This window comes from Bos javanicus, chromosome 17, assembly GCF_032452875.1.
Source record: "Bos javanicus breed banteng chromosome 17, ARS-OSU_banteng_1.0, whole genome shotgun sequence".
Taxonomy (NCBI): Eukaryota; Metazoa; Chordata; class Mammalia; order Artiodactyla; family Bovidae; genus Bos; species Bos javanicus.
The window spans coordinates 30,443,130-30,463,701 of record NC_083884.1 but is presented as its reverse complement, the minus strand read 5'-3'; the positions used below and the strand labels follow the sequence as shown (position 1 = coordinate 30,463,701).

General features: G+C 38.2%; 1 protein-coding gene across 1 annotated transcript in view; it reads left to right on the top strand.

Annotated features, from left to right (window-relative positions):
• Nucleotides 1–4,464: 4,464 nt before the first annotated feature.
• HSPA4L (heat shock protein family A (Hsp70) member 4 like) overlaps nucleotides 4,465–20,572 on the top strand; it is a 63,216-nt gene continuing 47,108 nt past the window's right edge. The window contains exons 1-3 of the mRNA XM_061384214.1: nucleotides 4,465–5,108; nucleotides 6,308–6,505; nucleotides 18,758–18,815. Coding sequence (XP_061240198.1) covers nucleotides 4,651–5,108; nucleotides 6,308–6,505; nucleotides 18,758–18,815 — 714 coding nt within the window. The 5' untranslated portion in view covers nucleotides 4,465–4,650. The remainder of the gene's footprint in view (nucleotides 5,109–6,307; nucleotides 6,506–18,757; nucleotides 18,816–20,572) is intronic.

Sequence of the window (20,572 nt, the reverse complement as noted above, 5' to 3'; positions counted from 1 at the left end):
CTCACTTTAATGAGACATTTTACTTAAGTGGTACGTGTTATTTTTATTAGTTTAAAATCTTTTTCTTACTTTTGTGATAAGGTAAAATGTACAATGCTAAAATCTAAGAAATGAAAGTATCTTCTTTTAAAATTATATTATTTTAACTGTCTCCCTATCTTTTGAAATCATATGATATGACAAATATTTCTTAAAAGCTTATCAGGAGATGTCATTATGATATCTGTGGGCATAAGTAAGCTTTCTTCTACAGTATCTCTACTAAAGCAGCTCAGGTTATTACTATGTATAGTGTTTATGGTATCATATAGTTTTTAATAAGCACAGATTCTATATCTGATTATAAAAAAATGATAATGACTTTAATGACACTGTAAACCTGTAGTTGGAAAGTGAAAGATATAAAGATGGCATATATGCTAGCTTTTATCTTTAAGATAAATAAAATCTTGTTAAATGTGAATGTATCTTAGAACAAAAATTATCCCCCTTGAAAATTAGTTTGTATACTTTGTATTGATGAAAATAAAAAAGTTTAAAACTGGCTATGCCTGAGCCTTATTTTCCTTGATGCTAACATTATTAATAAGCAGAGAGTAACCAAATTTTTATCAGAATTGGGAACTGGCTTAAAGACAGAAAGCAGAGTTTTCAGGGTTTTGTACAGGAGTCTGTTTGGTTTTTCAGAAATGTTATAGAAGATAGTACATTTGAAATCCCCAAGATTTTACAAGTTTTAGTGGGTAAAGGAATATTAAGCTAGTGGGAATAAACTGTAGAAAGATCTTATGAGGCAATGAGTGGGTAAAACCAAAACAGAGTGAGTGAACGTCCTGGTGCACAGGGCAAAGTATATTTCAAGGAAAATAATCCAAAGTATACTTTGTAGTCTATTGGGTGCTATCACTTGAGGAAAAAAGTTAACTCTTTTGAAAACGCTTAACATGATTTCTTGCAGAGGTCAACTTAACACAAAACGTAACACAAAAAGTTAAATAACAAGATACATGTTTTTGTTTCCTTCTATATTATCAGTAATTCTGTTTACTACAAAAAAGGAAGATTTAAGATGGACCAAAGCATTTAAAATTATAAAACAGTAACAGTGTCCCATACAAACATAAACTAAGAAAAGATAAAAGTTTTCAGCTTGTTCAGGGACATGCTTAGAAGCAAAAAGTCTTTAAAATCCTGAATGGCATCCATAGAGAGCAAACAGGAATTTAATTACTAAATCACCAGACCAAAAGTGTATTCTTTGAAGGCTGGAACATGTATATAGTTAGGACAAAAGAAAGTGAAATGTTACCTAGGGGACTGAAACAACATGCTGTGCCTACCAACCACATGACTCTACAATAAAGCTGAAAGGTTGGAAGGCGTTTTATTTAAAAGGAGAAACTAAGATAGGCACCAGACCATAATACATAGGGAGGATTGCCAACTACCTCAAAGCAATGACTAGGAAAAAGGAAAGTCATCTGTGAGAAATCAAAACCCCCAGGCTTGAGTCACAACAAAAAGTTCAGAATATATATGTAAACACTATCTGTGATACAGGAACTCCAACCTGAATAATTAAAACTGTTCTAGGACCAGTGAGACTTCCTCAGGGCTCTGACAGAAACAAATAACAAAACCTCTCTGGGACACTTCTGTGATCCAGGGCACACAAAATATCCCACAGAAAAAACAACCTTATTGCAGGTGAATTTATAGTGAAAACAAATCATACGAGGAAACAAGCACTCTGTGGAAGAGTTGGTAGGTATTATACAATCAGAATTAGCACCCCTAGAACTAAAAATGTGATAAAATACTCTAAAAGGCTCTAGACTTAGAATGTTTAAAATGATGAATAAAGTTTTAAAGGAAGCAAAATAATACAAATAGTGTAGTTAAAAGAAGAATAGGCAAGTCTGAAAGAACATCTAGAAATGAATGAAATGAAAAACATGACAAAAAGCTAAGAGTCACGTTTGAAAGAACATCTAGAAATGGTAGAGTGTTTGAAATTAAAAACATGATGAAAAGACCTAAGAGTCATAGAAGTTAAAGAGTCCCTACACATTCTAATAGATCCAGAAGACACTGAAAAGGGGTGAGAGGCAGTAATCAAAGGACAATGACTGAGACTTCTCCAGAACCTAAAAAGTTCATCCATCCTCAGGTTAATAAAAAAAATTCTGAGTAGATTTTGTCTAATAAAATCCATATTAGATGCATCCTAATGAAACTACAAAATAAAATGAAATAATGAGATAAAACTCATAACTTGGAAAGGAACAATATTTAGACTCATCAATAATAATGGATGCTAAAAGATAAGGGACAGTTACTGTCAATCAAAAATTCTATTGGCAACCAAGTTATTATTCAAAAGGTAAATCAGAGATACCACAACATTGTAAAGCAATTATCCTTCAATACAAGAAAATTTTTTAAGTTAAAACATTTTTAGACAAAAATGTTCACCATTCAGAGACCTTTACTAAAACAATTACTGAAAGAAAACTGAACCCAGATGGAAAGAGGGATGCAAAAGCAGTGAAGTAAACATATTGGTAAACTTAGACAAACTCTGGCTATAAAAGACTTTTGGGTGGGAGAGGTAACATAACTTGGTAAATTGGGGGATAATCAGTGTTCTTGGGAGCCTGCACACATTTTGGTTTCTTCCTCCTTAAAATGTTTCAGGGGCAGATCCCAATATATACAAAACTATGTGTATTACTATAACTAGGTAGGTGAGTAAGTGAGTGAAGTCGCTCAGTTGTGTCTGACTCTTGGTGACCCCCTGGACTGTAGCCCACCAGGCTCCTCCATCCATGGAATTTTCTAGGCAAGAGTTACTGGAGTGGGTTGCCATTTCCTTCTCCAAACTAGGTAGGTACGTCTGCTTAATTCTGGAGCGCAGTAATTGCAAGTCAACAGACACATTTCTCTAGTATCAGTATTATCAGTAAAGCTGATAAGGAACCAAGAAAAGGGATTCAAATAATATTGAGAAAGTTGGACATATAGCTGTAGAAGGGATATTTTTTAATGAATAATCAAATTTATGCCAACAAACATGAAAACCTAGATGAAATGGTCACTTTTCAGTAAAAATATAAATATTGATACAAGAAATAGAAAACATAGACTATATCCCCTAAAGAAGCTTAAACCCATGGTCATAAATCTGCTTGTAAACTCCAGGTCAAAATGGTTTTCAGGCTTGTCTTTGCAAAACTTGACCAGAGAAAAGAAAAAGAGGAAACATTCTCAACTTCTTTAATTAAGCCAGTATAATCTTGATATTAGCAAGAAGAATAAAGGAAAATTAAACCTTACAGATATAAGCATTCTAAATAAAATAATCACAAGCTAAATCAAATGTATCTAAAACAGAACCATCATGGATGGCCTAACAGGTTTATCCTAGGAGTGCAGCAATTAGAAATCTATTCGGAAATATGAATTAGAAAATCTGTTCATATTATTCGCCACATTAACTGATGAGAAAAAAAAAGATCATTTCAAAATATAGATGATGCATGGCATTTGTTAAATTTTAGTATCCACTTAGGAGAAACCGCTTAGCAAGGAAAAGAGGATAAATTTAGGTTCTGTAATGTCAACACGGATGTATTTAATGTTAAGTACAAAACAAGAATGCTTGCCATTACAGCTTGTATTCTTCATTGTACTACTGATAGGCAACATAAGAGAAAACAAGATTAAAAATGAAAAAGTATTAGTTATTTCCCAGCCCATATGGTTCTATATACAGAAAATCCAGGAATCTCTAGGAATACTAGAAGTTATAAGAATACAGAAGGATTGCTGGATACACTCACTGATCAATATACGTAACTCCACAAAATCCCTACATTGCAGCAACAGCAGCTGGGCATATCTACCATGTATTGGCCTTTTTGGTGCCAGGCACTGTGACTATGTTCACATTATACAATAATAACAACAGTCTTATAGTTACATGTATCTTCTTCATTTTAACAAGTTTTAAACCTAGGGCTTGGTAGTTAAGTAACTTGCCAGAGGTCCTACCACTAGTTAAGTTAGACCAAGCTGGGACCACAACCCAATTCTTGTGACCCACCAAACCTGTCATGCTTTCAGACAGGAGGTGGTCTCATTTCCTCCCAGAAATGATAAAGAATAATAATAGTAATCTCTTGCTCCTGACCCCAGTTGTTTCTTTTTTGCTCTTTTAAGTGTTTTTTAATAGGAAAATTATTCTCACACTCTCAAGTTGTACAGAGAGCAATGGAGAACTAAATGGTCCTAGGAGAATTTCAGGATATTCTAGAATAAATAGATGGTGGCAGGCCTAACAGGACGGGGGCTACAAGGGGAACTGAGAGTGGGTACACGCCAGGGGCCGCCCAGCAGCACTGGGGCCCGGGTTCTATTGCGAGCAGCAGCACCCAATCCCTGCCCTGCTCACGCACTGCCTGCTGGGAGACGCGGCCGTGACACCTGCCGTAGAGAGGACAGAGGATGGCGTCGTCGTCGGGAGTTACCATGTTTCCTGTGTGCTTGTGAGATGGAAGAGAGATGTAATTCTTTAATGAAGACAGATTGGAGCCAAAACATTGCTGAACATTATAGTACATCACAGTTTCCTTAGTACCGCCCTTGAAAATGGATTTCATGTTCCTCATAGCAACAGCAGCAGGAGCTATAGCCACCCTTGCTGCTGCTGCTATTGCAGCACTGATTGTGGTAAAAAGTCTCAGTTCTTTTAAGAAGTGGACAAATAAGGACAATGAGCCTATGAAAAAACCTCGTAAAAAAGTCTTTCTCATGATACCAACAAACGGGAAACAGGAAACACATGAAGAATCAAGCAAGAAGCAACAGGAATCACACAAGGAATTGGGCAAGAAAGAAAAGGAAATCCCGGAAGAATTGAATGACAGGGAACAGAACTATGAAGAACCGAATGACGAGGAATGGGAAACCGACGAAGAACTGAACGACGACCAACAGGACCACAAAGAACCAAATGACAAGGAACAGGAAACCCACAAAAAACTGAACAAGAAGGAAGAAAACACTCAGGAAGAATTGAATGAAAAGGAACAGGGCAGCCAAACTTTGTAAGTGTTAACTATAACTTGGTTAAATTTCAGACACCACTACTTATCCTGATCAAAAGAAGAAAGCCACTTGAACTACTGGAGGCTTCTTCTCTGGGGACCAAAGGGTGGCGGCTATGCACAGGCTTGCCTGGTGTCACAGGACACACACACTTAATATTACTGTCCTGTAAAACTGGTTTTCAGAGGTAAGTAAGGGTTAGTGGAGGAGGCTGCTCCTTTTAGGATAAAGTGAGGGAAGTTATACCAAGGGAGAGTTGCATGCGTGTTGTTTCTTGACATGGTTTTTTTTTTTTTTTTTTTTTGGTGTTTCAAGCCCTTGTTAGGCTGGGGTAAACTGTTCAGTCGGCTTTCACACAACATAGGACCCCTTTCCCTCGGGATCCGCGCGCCCCTGGGGAAGAGGCGAGGCGAGGCCACCGGCGGCCGCACAATGGGCGCCACCTCACAGAGCTGGGCGCGGCGGGCGGGCGGCGGGGCCGCGCGGCGGGACTGCAAGCGCGCTGGCTGGCAGCACATGGGCCCCTCGGGGCGGCGAGGCCGTCGGGTGGGTGCTGGTGTTGCGGGCGGGCCCCTCGGAGGAAAAGACCGAGGCGGCGGCGCCGAGCCAGCAACCGCCAGGCTGCGCGCCCGACGCCGGGCAGGCCCGGGCAGTGCCCTGCGGCTGCAGCACGCCGATGCCCAGTTGCCAAAACAACCCAAAGGGGTTCTTCCAAACACGTGGGCAAACCTCTGGCCGGGCCGGGGCTCGCACCTCGTCCAGCCGCAGTGCGCCCTGAAGCCGCGCGGTGGCGAGCCAACCGGCTCCGCTTCCCCTCCTCCTCTCCTGCCTGATCCTCCCCGCTCCCCCTTCTCCTCCCTCCCACTCCTGCTGGCTTAGCCGCCTCCATTTTCCAGATCTTTCTCGAACCCGCAGCTCCTCAGGCAGCCGTTGCCCGAGCGCTGACGGAAGAGACCGAAGTCAGGGCCAGGAGCAGCCTCGGGCACGAAGGGGCAGCTCGCGCGCCGCCCCGGCGGCTGAGCGCGCAGGCGCAGACCCCAGTAACTGCCGGTTGGAGGCTGCCGAACCGCAGTGGAGAGAGACCTGGGCGGCGAAGGCTGCGGCGCGGGCGGCTTTCCCTTCCTCCAAGGTTCCCCGACGCGCTGCCCTAGATTTAATGCGCAGCGACTTGGGGTCATCTCTCCTTTGCTTCTCGTAGGAGTCGTAGTTCCAGGAGCAACAGCCCAGAAAAGGACGCGGTCCCCGCACCGAGGGCTTCTGCACCATCACCCCTACCTTTAGGCGGCGGGATGTCTGTGGTCGGCATTGACCTCGGCTTTCTCAACTGCTACATTGCAGTAGCGAGGAGTGGCGGCATCGAAACCATCGCCAATGAGTACAGCGACAGGTGTACGCCGTAAGTGCCCGGTCTGGTGGTAATCCTGGGAAACGTTTCCTCCCGACCCTCGCATTTGTCCCGCCTGCTGGTTTCTTCTGATGCGCCGAACTCTGAGATGACAGGTGCAGCCCATCAATTGCAGTCCGCGGGGTGGCGGGCCCAGGTGGGAGTCGGACTGCCTCGCTCCGCAAAGCTTCTTTTCCTTCAAGGACAAGGGACTTAACTCGGATAGTTGGCGCATCTGTGTACCCACGCACCCCCCCCCCCGCCCCTCACCGCCTCCCCACACCTCAGCCCCCACGCGCGCCCACCACCACGCCTCGGTCCCCCGGCGGCCCTGCTTTAGTTTTCAGGAAAAGGATTGGTGCGGGACCACCACGACGTTCTGAACATTAGAGAAAGATCTTTAGTTCCCCCCCTCGCCTGGCTGGTTTGGGATTATTGGCCGAGGGCGGGCATCCGCGCTCGCTCAGTAAAAAAATTCTTTATTGTTTCTCCCCTTCCTCCTTTGCCCATCTGTCAACGCCACAGCTTTCTCTCAGAAAAGTAAGAAATGAAAGCTTAGAATGCAAATGTCAGAATATGAGTTGCAGGTTCATCTGGCCCCAGAAGGGCTTCTTTTGTTTGTTTTTTAAAAGAAGGGATTTTACCTCAGTGTCCTTGAGAATTGGGGGTAATCGGACGGGTTTCCAGGGGCGTAGGTTAGTGGTGCATTAATAGGGAGAGAATCAGGGATGGGAGTCATTGCCCACGTGTCGGTAATGTTCATCCATTAAAGGAAAGTAGTGGAGTTAGAACCTATCGAAAGCGTATTTCTACAGAATGAATTGTTGGAGAGTCAGAGGCATCTGTCCTGTATAAACATGATTGTGAAGTGATTCTATTATGAACACTTGATGAAAGAATAGAAGGAGTGGCATTATGTCATGGAAACATGTATCCACATGTTTCATTGTTTCTGTGGCCTGGGAAGTTAGCAAATAATATAATTAAGTAAGACAGGGATATGAAAAACTAGCTTCTTATTGTAGATTCCTGTTACTGGTAATTTTATGAGGTAACTAACTGCCAGTGTCTTATTTTCTATGGTTAAGCAACCAAACATGTTGATTTGACCTTTCTGAATGGTCCAAAATATACTACTTTAAACATAAGACTAATCTTGTCCAAGATCAGTGTTAAGCTAAGCCTTTAAATAATTATATTGCTAATCTTTTATGAATAAATTACGTCAAGGAGGTTTTGACGATAGTTTACTTGGAGCAGTTTGTGCTTTAGTTTCTTTTAAAGAATATTCTAGAAGATTTATACCACCTTTTTCTAGATATATGCATTATATTTCTTTTGCTGAAATTCCTGTATACTTACAGTCTCAAACGTGAGCATAGGTCAGTTAATATTCATAGTACTGTTAGAACTCTTGCTTCTTTTTACATCTTTCTCTGGCTTTATGCACAATGAGACAGTGAAGCGTAAATTGTGAACTACTGATGACTTCATCTCTACAGCGTTTTAAGTCACAGCAGATATGGGCTTCTGCCAGAAAAGGACTAGGAAATTCCACTCTCCTCTTTCATCAGAGTAAAGGTTAATGCGGGCAGTTTTTGGCTTCAGGAACTTAGCCTATAGAGAAAAAATGAGAGGTCGGATGGATGTTCCCCTTACCTTTTTAAAGCCTTATCCTAAAAGATCAGAAACCAGAATTGTAAAACAGATACTGCATTTCTAGGCTTAAAGATCTTATTAGTGGTTCCATGACTCTTTAAATTTAAAGAGCCTGGCCACACTTTCAAAGAGAGTTCTTTAGAAATTAGGCTTGCTCATTTAAGTCTTCTAAAGTCTCTGTTAATCTTCTTAAGCACATTGGCAAATTCTGTGTGGCTGAGGTTATCTTTCTGATTTGTATGTAAGAGAATCACTTCTAATATCTAGATTTAATGAGGCTAAACCAAAGTAGAACGTTCTAAAAGTGGAAGGATTGTATCCCTCGCTTGTATCAGCAACTCTGCCCTTCTTTCTGGAGTTGTATACTGTCGTGTGTTTCAGGAGTATACCTTTTCTTGTTGTTGAACTAGTACTTCATTGTAGTCTGGTGCTCTTACAGTGTGTGTTTACTTTGTGGGGCTTACGTTATTGAGCGAAAACATAGCCCTTCCTGATTCCTAAATGTTTATTCATTAATGCCTATCTTGCAAAAAGCGTAACTACTGGAGGACCTGAAACTTTTCTGATATACCACAGTATTTAATAATACATATAAACTAGCTTTGCAAAAAAAAAAATTCTTTGTATGTCCTTTTGCTAACATCAATGTAATATGCCAAAGGCATTGCTAAGATGCAAATACATTTTAAAAAGATCGTGTGGGAAAAAAAGTAGAAAATGTTTGATTTAGTTGGTTTCAGCATCCACACTTTTTCACATTTCATTCTTTAATATACATAATTATGTATGCATGGGAGAATCCTATGTATAAACCAAGGACAATTTAATGAAAAAGATAATTAAGTTTTGGCCTATAGTGGGCTACAGTCCATGGGATTGCAAAGAGTCAGACACAGCTGAAGTGGCTTAGCACATAGCACTCAATTTCAGTGTTTGTATAATTAAACACTGAATTTCCTTATTATCCCTTATTGGTATTCAGGTTGTTTATATTTTCTTTTTATAAGCAGTGCTGCAATAACTATATTTGTAACTAAATTTTTGACCCTTAATTCCTTCAAGTAAGCTTCTAGAATTAGAATTACTGAGTGTGCACATTTTTCAGGCCTTGAATATGTTTATATTCTTCAATTAAGTATAGATGTAGGGATTGGAATTTCCATCTCAGACTCAGTTATATCAAAGTGGTTAGTTTCACACATGGGAAAAGAAAACTGGAGCCAGAAATCCTCATTCAATATCAGATTAAAGCATGTGGTCAGATAAAACATCAGTTCAGTCACGCAGTTGTGTCTTGACTCTTTGCGACACCATGGACTGCAGCACACCAGGCTTCTCTGTCCATCACCAACTCCTGGAGCTTGCCTCAAACTCATGTCCAGTGAGTCGGTGATGACATCCAACCATCTCATCCTCTGTCGTCCCCTTCTCCTCCTGCCTTCAATCTTTCCCAGCATCAGGTGGCCAGAGAACTTTAGCATCAGTCCTTCCAATGAATATTCAGGACTGATCTCCTTTAGGATGGACTGGTTGGATCTCCTTGCTGTCCAAAGGACTCTCAGCAGTCTTCTCCAACACCACAGTTTAAAAGCATCAATTTTCGGTGCTCAGCTTTCTTTATGGTCCAACTCTCACAGCTAAAACATGCTCCCTGCATTTTAAATTGATATTTAGTGATGATTTCTATGGGCTTAGCATTGTTTGCACTGGCATATGTATCACATCAATTCTATGAGTTTGATAATACTAGCTATCTTTTTTCCTAAGAAGCCTTAAGCAAAATTAAATATCTTGGCCAAGAAATAGCAGTGAAATGGATTTAGTTTCAGGCTTCTTTGACCCCAGAAACCCAGTGCCCTTACATTATCTGTTGGCATACAGATGGTATCTATATATTGGGCAATGGGCTGTATTGGAACAAATTATCTGTCTGGGCATTTACTGTATAGAGAAGCATCAGTAAAGTCATCTGTTACTGTCTAGTTTCTAAGAAATATTATCTTGTTTTAAAATGTTATTTTAGTATGCTTTTAAGTTATTTTAAGAAGATGTAAAAATCTTGTTTCAATTTAGAAATTGATATAAAAGTAGGTACACAAAATGTTAGTGCAAAACTATGGAGGAAATAGTGGGTATTTCTTGGAAGTAGATTATGGAAGTGTCTCTTAATACATAGTCTGTAATGTTTTGAATTTTTATGAACTTAATTTACAATAAAGAAAATGGATCTTTTAATCAAACTTATTTCAAGACATTTTTGTTAGATGTATATATTCGTTTTACTATTAAAATTCTGCAGGATCCAACTTAGCAGACTAAACAGTTCTCTGGTTTTCTGTCCTTATCAACATACGTATAATCTGAAAATATGGGAAAATATTATTTATACACCACATCTCAGATATGTGAGATGTCCTGTTCAATGCACAAAAGTAGAAATCACTTACCTTGAGATACTGAAAATAAAAAATTTTTCTACATGGAAAACGGGAAACTCCAGACATTAACAGTGACTTGCTGGGTAGGAGGACTTTTTAATAGTAATAGCAGTTCAGGTTAGGAGAAAATTTTTACATTTTTAAAATTATTTATTCTTTGTATCATATGAAATGGTTTTGTTTGTATGTTCTGTGAGATTACATTAATTTAAAGTATTTTAAATACTGAAGAATTACATAAAGTATATCTCCTCTGTCTCTTCCCAGCTACCTCCTAAACTTTAATATGTGTGTTTCTATACATAGTGAGTATATGTATTAAACTGGGATTTTTTTTAGCAAAAGTAGAATTACATTTATACATTCTGCAGTTGGCTTTTTCAAAATATAATGTGAACATCTCAAATTAGCTCATATGACTCTACCTCATTCTTCTTAATGTATGTACAGTATTCCATTTATCTGTACATGTCTATTAGTGTGTGTTACAAAGTATTTTGCTGTTGACAAAAATTCAGTGAAATTTTTTTTAAATGAAATTGTGCCTAAATGAGTGGATGGGCAGACGTCCCACACTTTAACATGGCCAAAGCTAGTACTATGAAATCTTTTAGTATGAATATTATCCACAAAACAAAATGAATCTCTAGTCATTGCCTTGAATTTGTAGCTGAAAAATTCTGAAAAAATTCTAGAAGGCAGGAATGATAGGTACAAATTACATAATATACATTGAGTTTAAGATGTTTAACATGCCTTTTAGTATGTGATTAGTATGAGGTTAGGTTTCCCTGATAGCTCAATTGGTAAAGAATCTGCCTGCAGTGCAGAAGACCCCAATTCAATTCCTGGGCCGGGAAGGTCTGCTGGAGAAAGGGATAGGCTACCCGTACCCACTCCAGTATTCTTGGGCTTCCCTTGTGGCTCAGCTGGTAAAGAATCTGTTTGCAATGTGGGAGACCTAGGTTCAATCCCTGGATTGGGAGGATCCCCTGGAGAAGGGAAAGGATATCCACACCAGTATTCTGGCCTGGAGAATTCCATGGACTCTATAGTCCATGAGATCACAAAGAGTCAGACACAACTGAGCGACTTTCACTTCACTTAGTGTGTGGTCATTATAATACAAATTAATGAGCATAGCTATGTTCTAATTAAATTTTATTTACAAAAATTTGTGGTAAGTGGTAATTTGCAAATCTTTGTTCTAGGCAGTCATAATAAAAATGACAAAATTATTATGCATTGTTATTTGTCTTTGAACTGATGAATTTTGAGTAAGATAATCAGTTTTCAAAATACTGTAATAATTAAACAGTGTGTCTAATTTAAAGTACCTAATCAGCTTTTTAAATAAAAATTAAATCAGCTATGTAAATGTGTGTGTGATTTCTGTAGGGGCTTTCCAAGTGGGACAGTGGTATAGAATCTGCCTGCCAGTGCAGGAAACGAGGGTTCAATCCCTGGGTTGGGAACATCCCCTAGAGTAGGAAATGGCAACCCATTCTAGTATTCTTGCCTGGGAAACCCCATGGACAGAGATGTCCAGAAGGCTACAATCAGTGGGGTCACAGTAGGACATAACGTGAGCACACACACACATGCAGCAGATTTCTGTTGATGGTTTTAAGTTAAGAACAAATTTAATTTGGGAGTTATGCTTATTAGAAGCATTTGGAGACTACTAAAGGAATTTTTGTTTTTATATGTTAAAATATTCATTGTCCATATTGAAAGATTGAAAAGTTTATATTATTACTAAATCATAGGTGTCTAAAAATTGTATATTTCTAAGCATTAGTTGCTCAGTCGTGTTGGACTCTTTGAGACCCCAGGGACTGTAGACCACCAAGCTCCTCTGTCCATGGGATTCTGCAGGCAAGAATATTGGAGTGGGTTCCTGTTTCCTAGTCTAATATTTCTAAGTAGCAAACTAAAAAAGAAATGGTAACAATCATTCCTTTACTTTTTTTTCCAGATAGTTAAGTTTGAGAAATAATAATCACATGTTTTCTTTACTGTCACAGTCTCAAATCCTTAATTTGTTTAGAGGCATTGAAATAGAAAAGAATGTTTTCCTCAGCTTATTTGAACCACTAAGGGATTACTTTGTACAGAACACTATTTGGGAAATGATGCAGTGGTTTTCAGCTGGAGGAGATTTTGTACCCTAGGGTGCATCTGACAATGTCTGAAGATACTTGCAGTTGTCACACTGGGAGAAGGAACGGAAGAGAGCTAATATCTAGCAGGTAGAGGCCAGAGATGCTTCTAAAATCCTACAGTGCACAAAATTGCCCTGGTCCCTCAACAAAAAATCAGCCCCAAATGTCAGTAGTACCAAGATTGAGAAACCCTGCTCTATAGACATCTTGGCAGCTATAGTTGAAAGGAGTTCCTCAGCGGTTGACAGTCTGATTCAGAGCCAAATTGGCTGTGTAAGGAACAAACCCCTTATTTAAACCAATTGATTGTCCTCTTATATTATTAATTCAGCTATTGTATTTCTTTGCATCTACTCAGTGATAGCAGAGACTATAAATAGTAATTGTGATCTTATGGAACTGACAAGGGAAAGTGGAAATTTCTAAAAATAGGGCTATTTTAAAAGTGTCAGTGATAAGATCAAGAGGTTTTGGTTCCTTAGTGGAGATTTACAAAGAAGCAAACAAATCTAGAGTGTTGACCTCTTAGGTGAGAAGTTTGATGGTCTGTTGGCAGTGTGTGTTTTCTCCAACCTAACCATGCTTGGCTTTATAAGAAAGACAGTTAATTTTAGATTTTAGGGGAAAATACAAATATAGCTTTCTTAAGTAACATCCTGTCTTGATTTTTATGCCCCTCGTCTACTAAAAGTTATACAGAACATTTAGAAGTTCTGCTTATTTGTTTAATTTTGTGACATTCTTTGAGAGTCTAGGACTACTGTTACAATGGCAACATCAGCCTAAATATAATGGATTTAAGCTGCATTGTAAACTCTTTTTTTTTTTTCCTTTTAGGTATAAAATGGATTTTCTAAATAGTAGTTGAAATAATCTATAAAAAGTATAATTGGATTTTGTGATATATAGTTGGATAAACTGTTGAATATCCTTTTCTAGAAAAACTTTTGTGTCAACCTAATATATAGTATAATATGTCTGTTTGCCTTGGTATTACTGAAAATTAGGTAAAAGTTTTGAAAGAGAATAGGTATTTAAATTATACTTTGATTTTTCTGAAAATCCTTGACAGATACTTATATAATGGCTGTGCTATAGAATCTTTTGGGGAAAAAAAATTTGAGGGAATTTGAAGACCTTTAGTATGTGAGAAGGACCTTTAGCTAGAGAAGGAAATGGCAACCCACTTTATTATTCTTGCTTAGAGAACGCCATGGACAGAGGAGTCTTGTGAGCTACAGTTCGTGGGGTTGCAGGGAGTCAGATATGACTGAAGCAACTTGGCACGCATGCAGTATGTGAGGAGAGTTTTCTTTGTATTGAAACTGGGTATTTCCAAGTTATAACATTTAATTTTTGAACTTTACAAGTTGTCTGCTTTTAACCTGAAGAGAATGTCTGATAATGATAACTGTAGCTTTCTTCATGAGAAGATATAGGCATAAAACATATTTCAGTGAATACAGCACTGAATACAGCAAATACAGTGAATACAGCAATAAATGATAGTTGAATCAATCTTACTTGGATCTGAGAGTTTTAACAGAAGTTTAACTCTTGAAATCAACCTAAGATTTTCTGTGCATTAAAGTAATGATATCCTTGTGCTGAAAAATTAAGTTTTTCAAAGTGTATCCAGATAATGGAGTTGACAGCAAAATGGGTCTCAACTCCCAAAATAAAGCTGGCCAAGAGATGGCAAGTCCGTATTTTCTCTGATGAGTTTAGAATGGAATGCCAACCATCTACATGGATTTCTGTATCAGGCATGCAAAGTCTACTCTGGCAGAGACTATGTTGAATCAAGGAATTATTTGCAAGAAAAATGAAGGTGTCACCTGAACCACTGATTCTTAATATATCCTGTTTACCTATTTTTACCAGATCACAATTAAAAGTAACTTCGATTCCATCGTATATCAGTTCATCACATTTAACATTTAGTTCTAAATAAATACCTCCTTGGATGTATCAAAGGCACTTCAACCTCAACATAGCCAAAATAGAACTTGTGATGGTCCATCCCCAAACAGTCCCTCTTACAGCATTTTCTGTCTTATTGCATGGCACAACTATCTACCCTCCAATGCAAACTGGAAACCTGTATGTTATTCCTGTTACTTACCTCTCCCTATTACCTATTCCAGCACTATTCAGTAAAAATAAATATAATATATGTGAGCCACATACATAATTTAAAATATTCTAATAGTTTCAATAAAAATACAGACAAAATTAATTTTAATATACTTGATTTAACTCAGTATATTCAAAATCTTATTTCAGCATGTAATCAGTGTTTTTAAGTTAATAAGATATTGTTTCATACTTTAAGTACATCTCAATTCAGACTAGCTGCACTGGGGCCCCAGTGGTATAGTCAGTTAGCGCACATTACTTATACAGACTAGCTGCATTTCATGTGCGTAATAGCCGTGTGTTTCTGGTGGCTGCCTGTTGCACTCTGAAGATCTAGTTCATCACCAAGTCCTTTGAGTTTTAGCTCCTAAAATCTCTTACTTCTTTTCCTTTTATCTCAACTGCCACTGTCCTGATAAGAGATTATTGATGACTTCTAGTGCTACTCCCATTCCTATAGTGTAAATGACCTCTGCCAAACACTCCCCTAGTTGAATCTGTCATTGTTTACTTTTCTTTCAAATCTCATCATTTTCTCAGGTAGGCCATCCCTGATCCTCCTCTTTTAGGTCAATTCCTGTTATTGTCGACTCTTCATTGCCATGTGTGCTCATTTGGGTACCGCCTAGTTTACTTTGTACATTGGAGTGAGTCTACAGCAATGTAAGTGCCAGGGGAGCCATTATGATGTCTGACTTTTTGCCCCTCATTATTATAGATCTACTTACCCAACAGAGTGCCAGGCATGTAGTAGTTACTCAGCATTCATCTGTTAAATTGACAAACTTAACTGCTTGCCTTTACTGAGAATACAGTGTCTGCAATGTAATAGTATCTTGTTCAGCCCTTGAAAAGCACTGTTCTGGGATCTTTCCTTTTCAGTTTATATAATACATATACACATATGTATATACATACACACACATATTTTAAAGCATGGCGTGTTCTTTCTGCTATTCAAAAGCTTTTAATGATCTCTTAAAACCTAATTATATTTCACATTTATAATATATCATTTAAGACACTATATAATCTGGCCCCAATAGATCTACCAAAATGTGCTATGAAACTAGTAAAGTTGCATTCTTCCTAGTCTCCAAATGAGCATTACCCTTCGGAGCCATTTTTCCATTCATTCAGTAAGTACCTTGGTTATGTACCAGACACTGTACAGATAGCAGTGCTATCCAGTAGAACTTCCTATTCTACAGTATATGTTCTATGTGCTTTCTGTTTTTTGCATATCCAATAGCCACATGTAGCTTTGAAACACTCGAAAATTGAGCCCTTGAAATGTGACTGATTTTTAATTTTAGTCAGTTTAAATTTTACTAGCTAGTGGCTACCATACTGGATACTGCAGATCAAGGCAATGAGACATATATTATCTACCCACACAGAGTTTACACCCCAATGTGGATATATAGTCAGTAAAAAAAAAAAAATTGTATCAAATGGTGATACATTTATGAAAAATGAGGAAACAGAAGATGTGTGTGTTGGGGAGGAGCAAGAATGTTGTTTATGTAAGAGAGAAAAGGTATTTCTATTAAGCTGATACTTGAGCCAGAGACATGAAATGAGAGCTCAAAGCCTGTGTTCCAGAGAGAATAGCATGTACAAAGGCCCTGAGGCAGAAATGTACTTGCCCTACTGTAGAAACAGCAAGGAGACTTCTGTGCCTAGATTGAAGTTACAGGGTAGAGCAGCTACAAAGCAAAACATGGCTGCTTATTGGCTGTTGGGGAAATAGGACACCATTGCAGGGTTTTTAGCAGAGGACTTTGTCTTTAAAAGATCACTCAGGCTGTTATATTGAGAATAGGTGGTATACCTATATACTGGAATGTCCTTTTCCATAAAACCAGATACATATTAAAATGCTTTCTTTTCTTTCAAGTCTTAATTAAGAAATCACATCTTCTACTTGCTTTTCCTAAGCCATATTATCTACAAGTGATTATTCTCTTTTTTTGCTAGTATCATTCATAATTTTATATGTTAATTTTCTTGATAGACTAAATTCTCCAAGCACATTGGATTGTAGCTAGTATAAACACAATGCCTGTAAATATTTGTTGATTGAATGAATTACACCTGAATTACAATCTGTAATTAATATTGAAACCATGGAAACATTTTCTTGAATCACAGCATGAAATGGTTTTTTGATAAAAATGGTACTCTACACTTTTATAAGCAGAATTATTAATACATTTAAATGCAGGAATGAAAACAACATATTTACCTATCAGTTCAGTTCAGTTGCTCAGTCATGTCCAACTCTTTGCAACCCCATGGACTGCAATACTCCAGGCCTCCCTGTCCATCACCAACTCCTGGAGTTTACTCAAACTCATGTCTGTTGAGTCAGTGATGCCACCCAACCATCTCATCCTCTGTCATCTCCTTCTCCTGCCTTCAGTCTTTCCCAGAATCAGGGTCTCTTCAAATGAGTCAGTTTTTCACATCAGGTGGCTAAAATATTGGAGTTTCAGCTTCAGCATCAGTCCTTGCAATGAATATTCAGAACTGATTCCCTTTAGGATGGACTGATTGGATCTCTTTGCAGTCCAAGGGACTCTCAAGAGTCTTCTCCAACATCACAGTTCAAAAGCATCAATTCTTCGGCGCTCAGTTTTCTTTATAGTCTAACTCTCACATCCATACGTGACCACTGGAAAAACCATAGCTTTGACTAGATGGACCTTTGTTGGCAGCACAATGTCTCTGCTTTTTAATATGCTGTCTGTGTTGGGCATAACTTTTCTTCCAAGGAGCAAGTGTCTTTTAATTTCATGGCTGCAGTCACCATCTGCAGTGATTTTGGAGCCCAAGAAAATAAAGTGTCTCACTGTTTCCCCACCTGTTTGCCACAAAGTGATGGGACTGGATGCCATGATCTTAGTTTTCTGAATGTTGAGCTTTAAGCCAACTTTTTCACTCTCCTCTTTCACTTTCATCAAGAGGTTTTTTAGTTCCTCTTCACTTTCTGCCATAAGGGTGGTGTCATCTGCGTATCTGAGGTTATTGATATTTCTCCCAGCAGTCTTGATTCTAGCTTGTGCTGTTTCCAGCCCAGGGTTTCTTATGATATACTCTGCATATAAGTTAAATAAGCAGGGTGACAATATACAGCCTTGACGAACTCCTTTTCCTATTTGGAACCAGTCTGTTGTTCCATGTCCAGTTCTGACTGTTGCTTCCTGACTTGCATACAGGTTTCTCAAGAGGCAGGTCAGGCGATCTGGTATTCCCATCTCTTTAAGAATTTTCCACACAGTCAAAGGCTTTGCATAGTCAATAAAGCAGAAGTAGATGTTTTTCTGGAACTCTCTTGCTTTTTCGATGATCAACAGATGTTGGCAATTTGATCTCTGGTTCCAGAGATCATTTACCTATAGTCAGTCACTAAATCCTCACACACCTCTCTGAGTAGGTATTATCATCAACACTGTCTTCCTGATGGGAAGCTGAGGCAAATAATGGTTAGGTAATTCCTACAAGGTTACTCAGCTGTTAAGTGGCAGAGCCAGGATTTAGATCCAAGTCATAGACTTACTGAAAATTTTGAAAAATAATTTAGGGACCAGTAAAATAATTTGAGGACCAATAAAATAATTTGGGGACCAATATAGTGTTGCCAACTATTAGCACACTTTTGTAAATTCTAACATTCTGACAACTATTCTATTACTTAGGAAAGTTTAAAAATATGTAAAATTCTGATTTCAATAACCTATTTTTTGAATACTACATGATTATATTCATCCTTAAATTCATTTTTGTATAAAGAGAAGCACAGTAGTAGTACATTAATGTAAAAATACCTTGGGAACACTTTTTTTTTTTCCCCTGTTCAGAGCGTGTATATCTTTGGGATCAAGAACACGAGCCATTGGAAATGCAGCTAAGAGCCAGGTGAGTTGTTAATGTAGATGTTTTGACTTATAAGAAGAATTAACTTCATAATGGCGGCTAAGCTCCCAGTTTATATAGTTAAAAGTTAAAAAAGAGAATAAAGAAATTGACAGATCCTAATATTTTTGTATCTTACTAAATATATTTTGCTTTGGATTGTAAAGTATTTCTTGAGTTTTATTTTTTTAAAATTCTTAGTTGTGAGGTTAGGTTATGCTGTCAAATGGCGTCAGGTTTTCCTGGTATGGTCACTTTTAATGAGGGATATGCTATTTAGAGGAGAAGGCAGCGGCACCCCACTCCAGTACTCTTGCCTGGAAAATCCCATGGACGGAGGAGCCTGGTAGGCTGCAGTCCATGGGGTCGCTAAGAGTCGGACATGACTGAGCGACTTGACTTTCACTCTTCACTTTCATACATTGGAGAAGGAAATGGCAACCCACTCCAGTGTTCTTGCCTAGAGAATCCCAGGGACGGGGGAGCCTGGTGGGCTACCGTCTATGGGGTCGCACAGAGTCGGACACGACTGAAGTGACATAGCAGCAGCAGCATGCTATCTAGAATACATACTTCTACAACAAGTGAATGATATCTTTGTTAAAGAAGGTGGAAAAAATTGGAGAAACTGGTTTCCAGAGTTAATTCTCTGTGGCTGCCACTTTACATGGAATCTGTTTAACTATTCGTATTTCTAGGCTTCTGAAATCCTTTTGCATAAAATATTCACTTTAAGATTCCATGCTACAGGTTTATTTTTCTTAGACTTTGTTTATTGCCATGAACCAAATGCCCTTAACAGTTAGTTTTTACCTTTTAATATATACCTGGGTCTTTTCTTTATTACAAAATAACTGTTTAATGGAGCTATTTTTTTTTCATGACTTTGTAGACATAATTGACTCATTTATCCAGGAATTGTTGTTAAGATTTTTTTAATCAAATTGTCTTACAGTCGGCCTGAGTGTGAATATGGTTTTTTCCTCCATTTTCATACTGCACATAACCAAATGTTTGTGCCCAAATGACCCCTTCACTAAAAGTTACTTCTCGTCTTCTGGCTGATTTAAGGTATCGTAGGGCTTAGAGTCTCTGAAGGAAGCAAACTATAAGTTATTTTTCCTAAAAAGCTAAAGAGATCAATATAGTAATTCAGCATCCCTGTAGTTTTCATCTTATAATTGAAGGTCACTAAGAGGACAGCAACTGGATCTCAGTGATATTCTATAGTTTGAACTACATGTTCTAATTAAAGAAAAAACTACTTTGCCAAAATACAAGCTATTTACAAATGAAGATGCATTAACTTAGCACCATGCTATATGGAAGGATTTTTAATTTACTAGCCTAGGAGAAGTTTTTAGCAGTGAAAGCAATGTAGTAATACGTGATAAAGTTCACAGAAGATATTTAGTGTAAAAGAAAAACAGGGTGATAAAAGACATTGTGTAAATATTAATAAAAACACAGATGAAAGTGGAAAGAATCAAAGATACTAATTCATTAGCCTGAAAGTCTTGAAGAAAGCCAAATATATGAGTTGTAGATAGATTTTCATTGTATTTGAGAAGTTTTGTTCTTTTTTTTTCTTTCTTTTTTCTTTTTATTTATTTATTTTTTAATTTTATTTTATTTTTAAACTTTACAATATTGGTTCTGCCATATATCAAAATGAATCCGCCACAGGCATACATGTGTTTCCCATCCTGAACCCTCCTCCCTCCTCCCTCCTCCCTCCCCATACCATCCCTCTGGGTCGT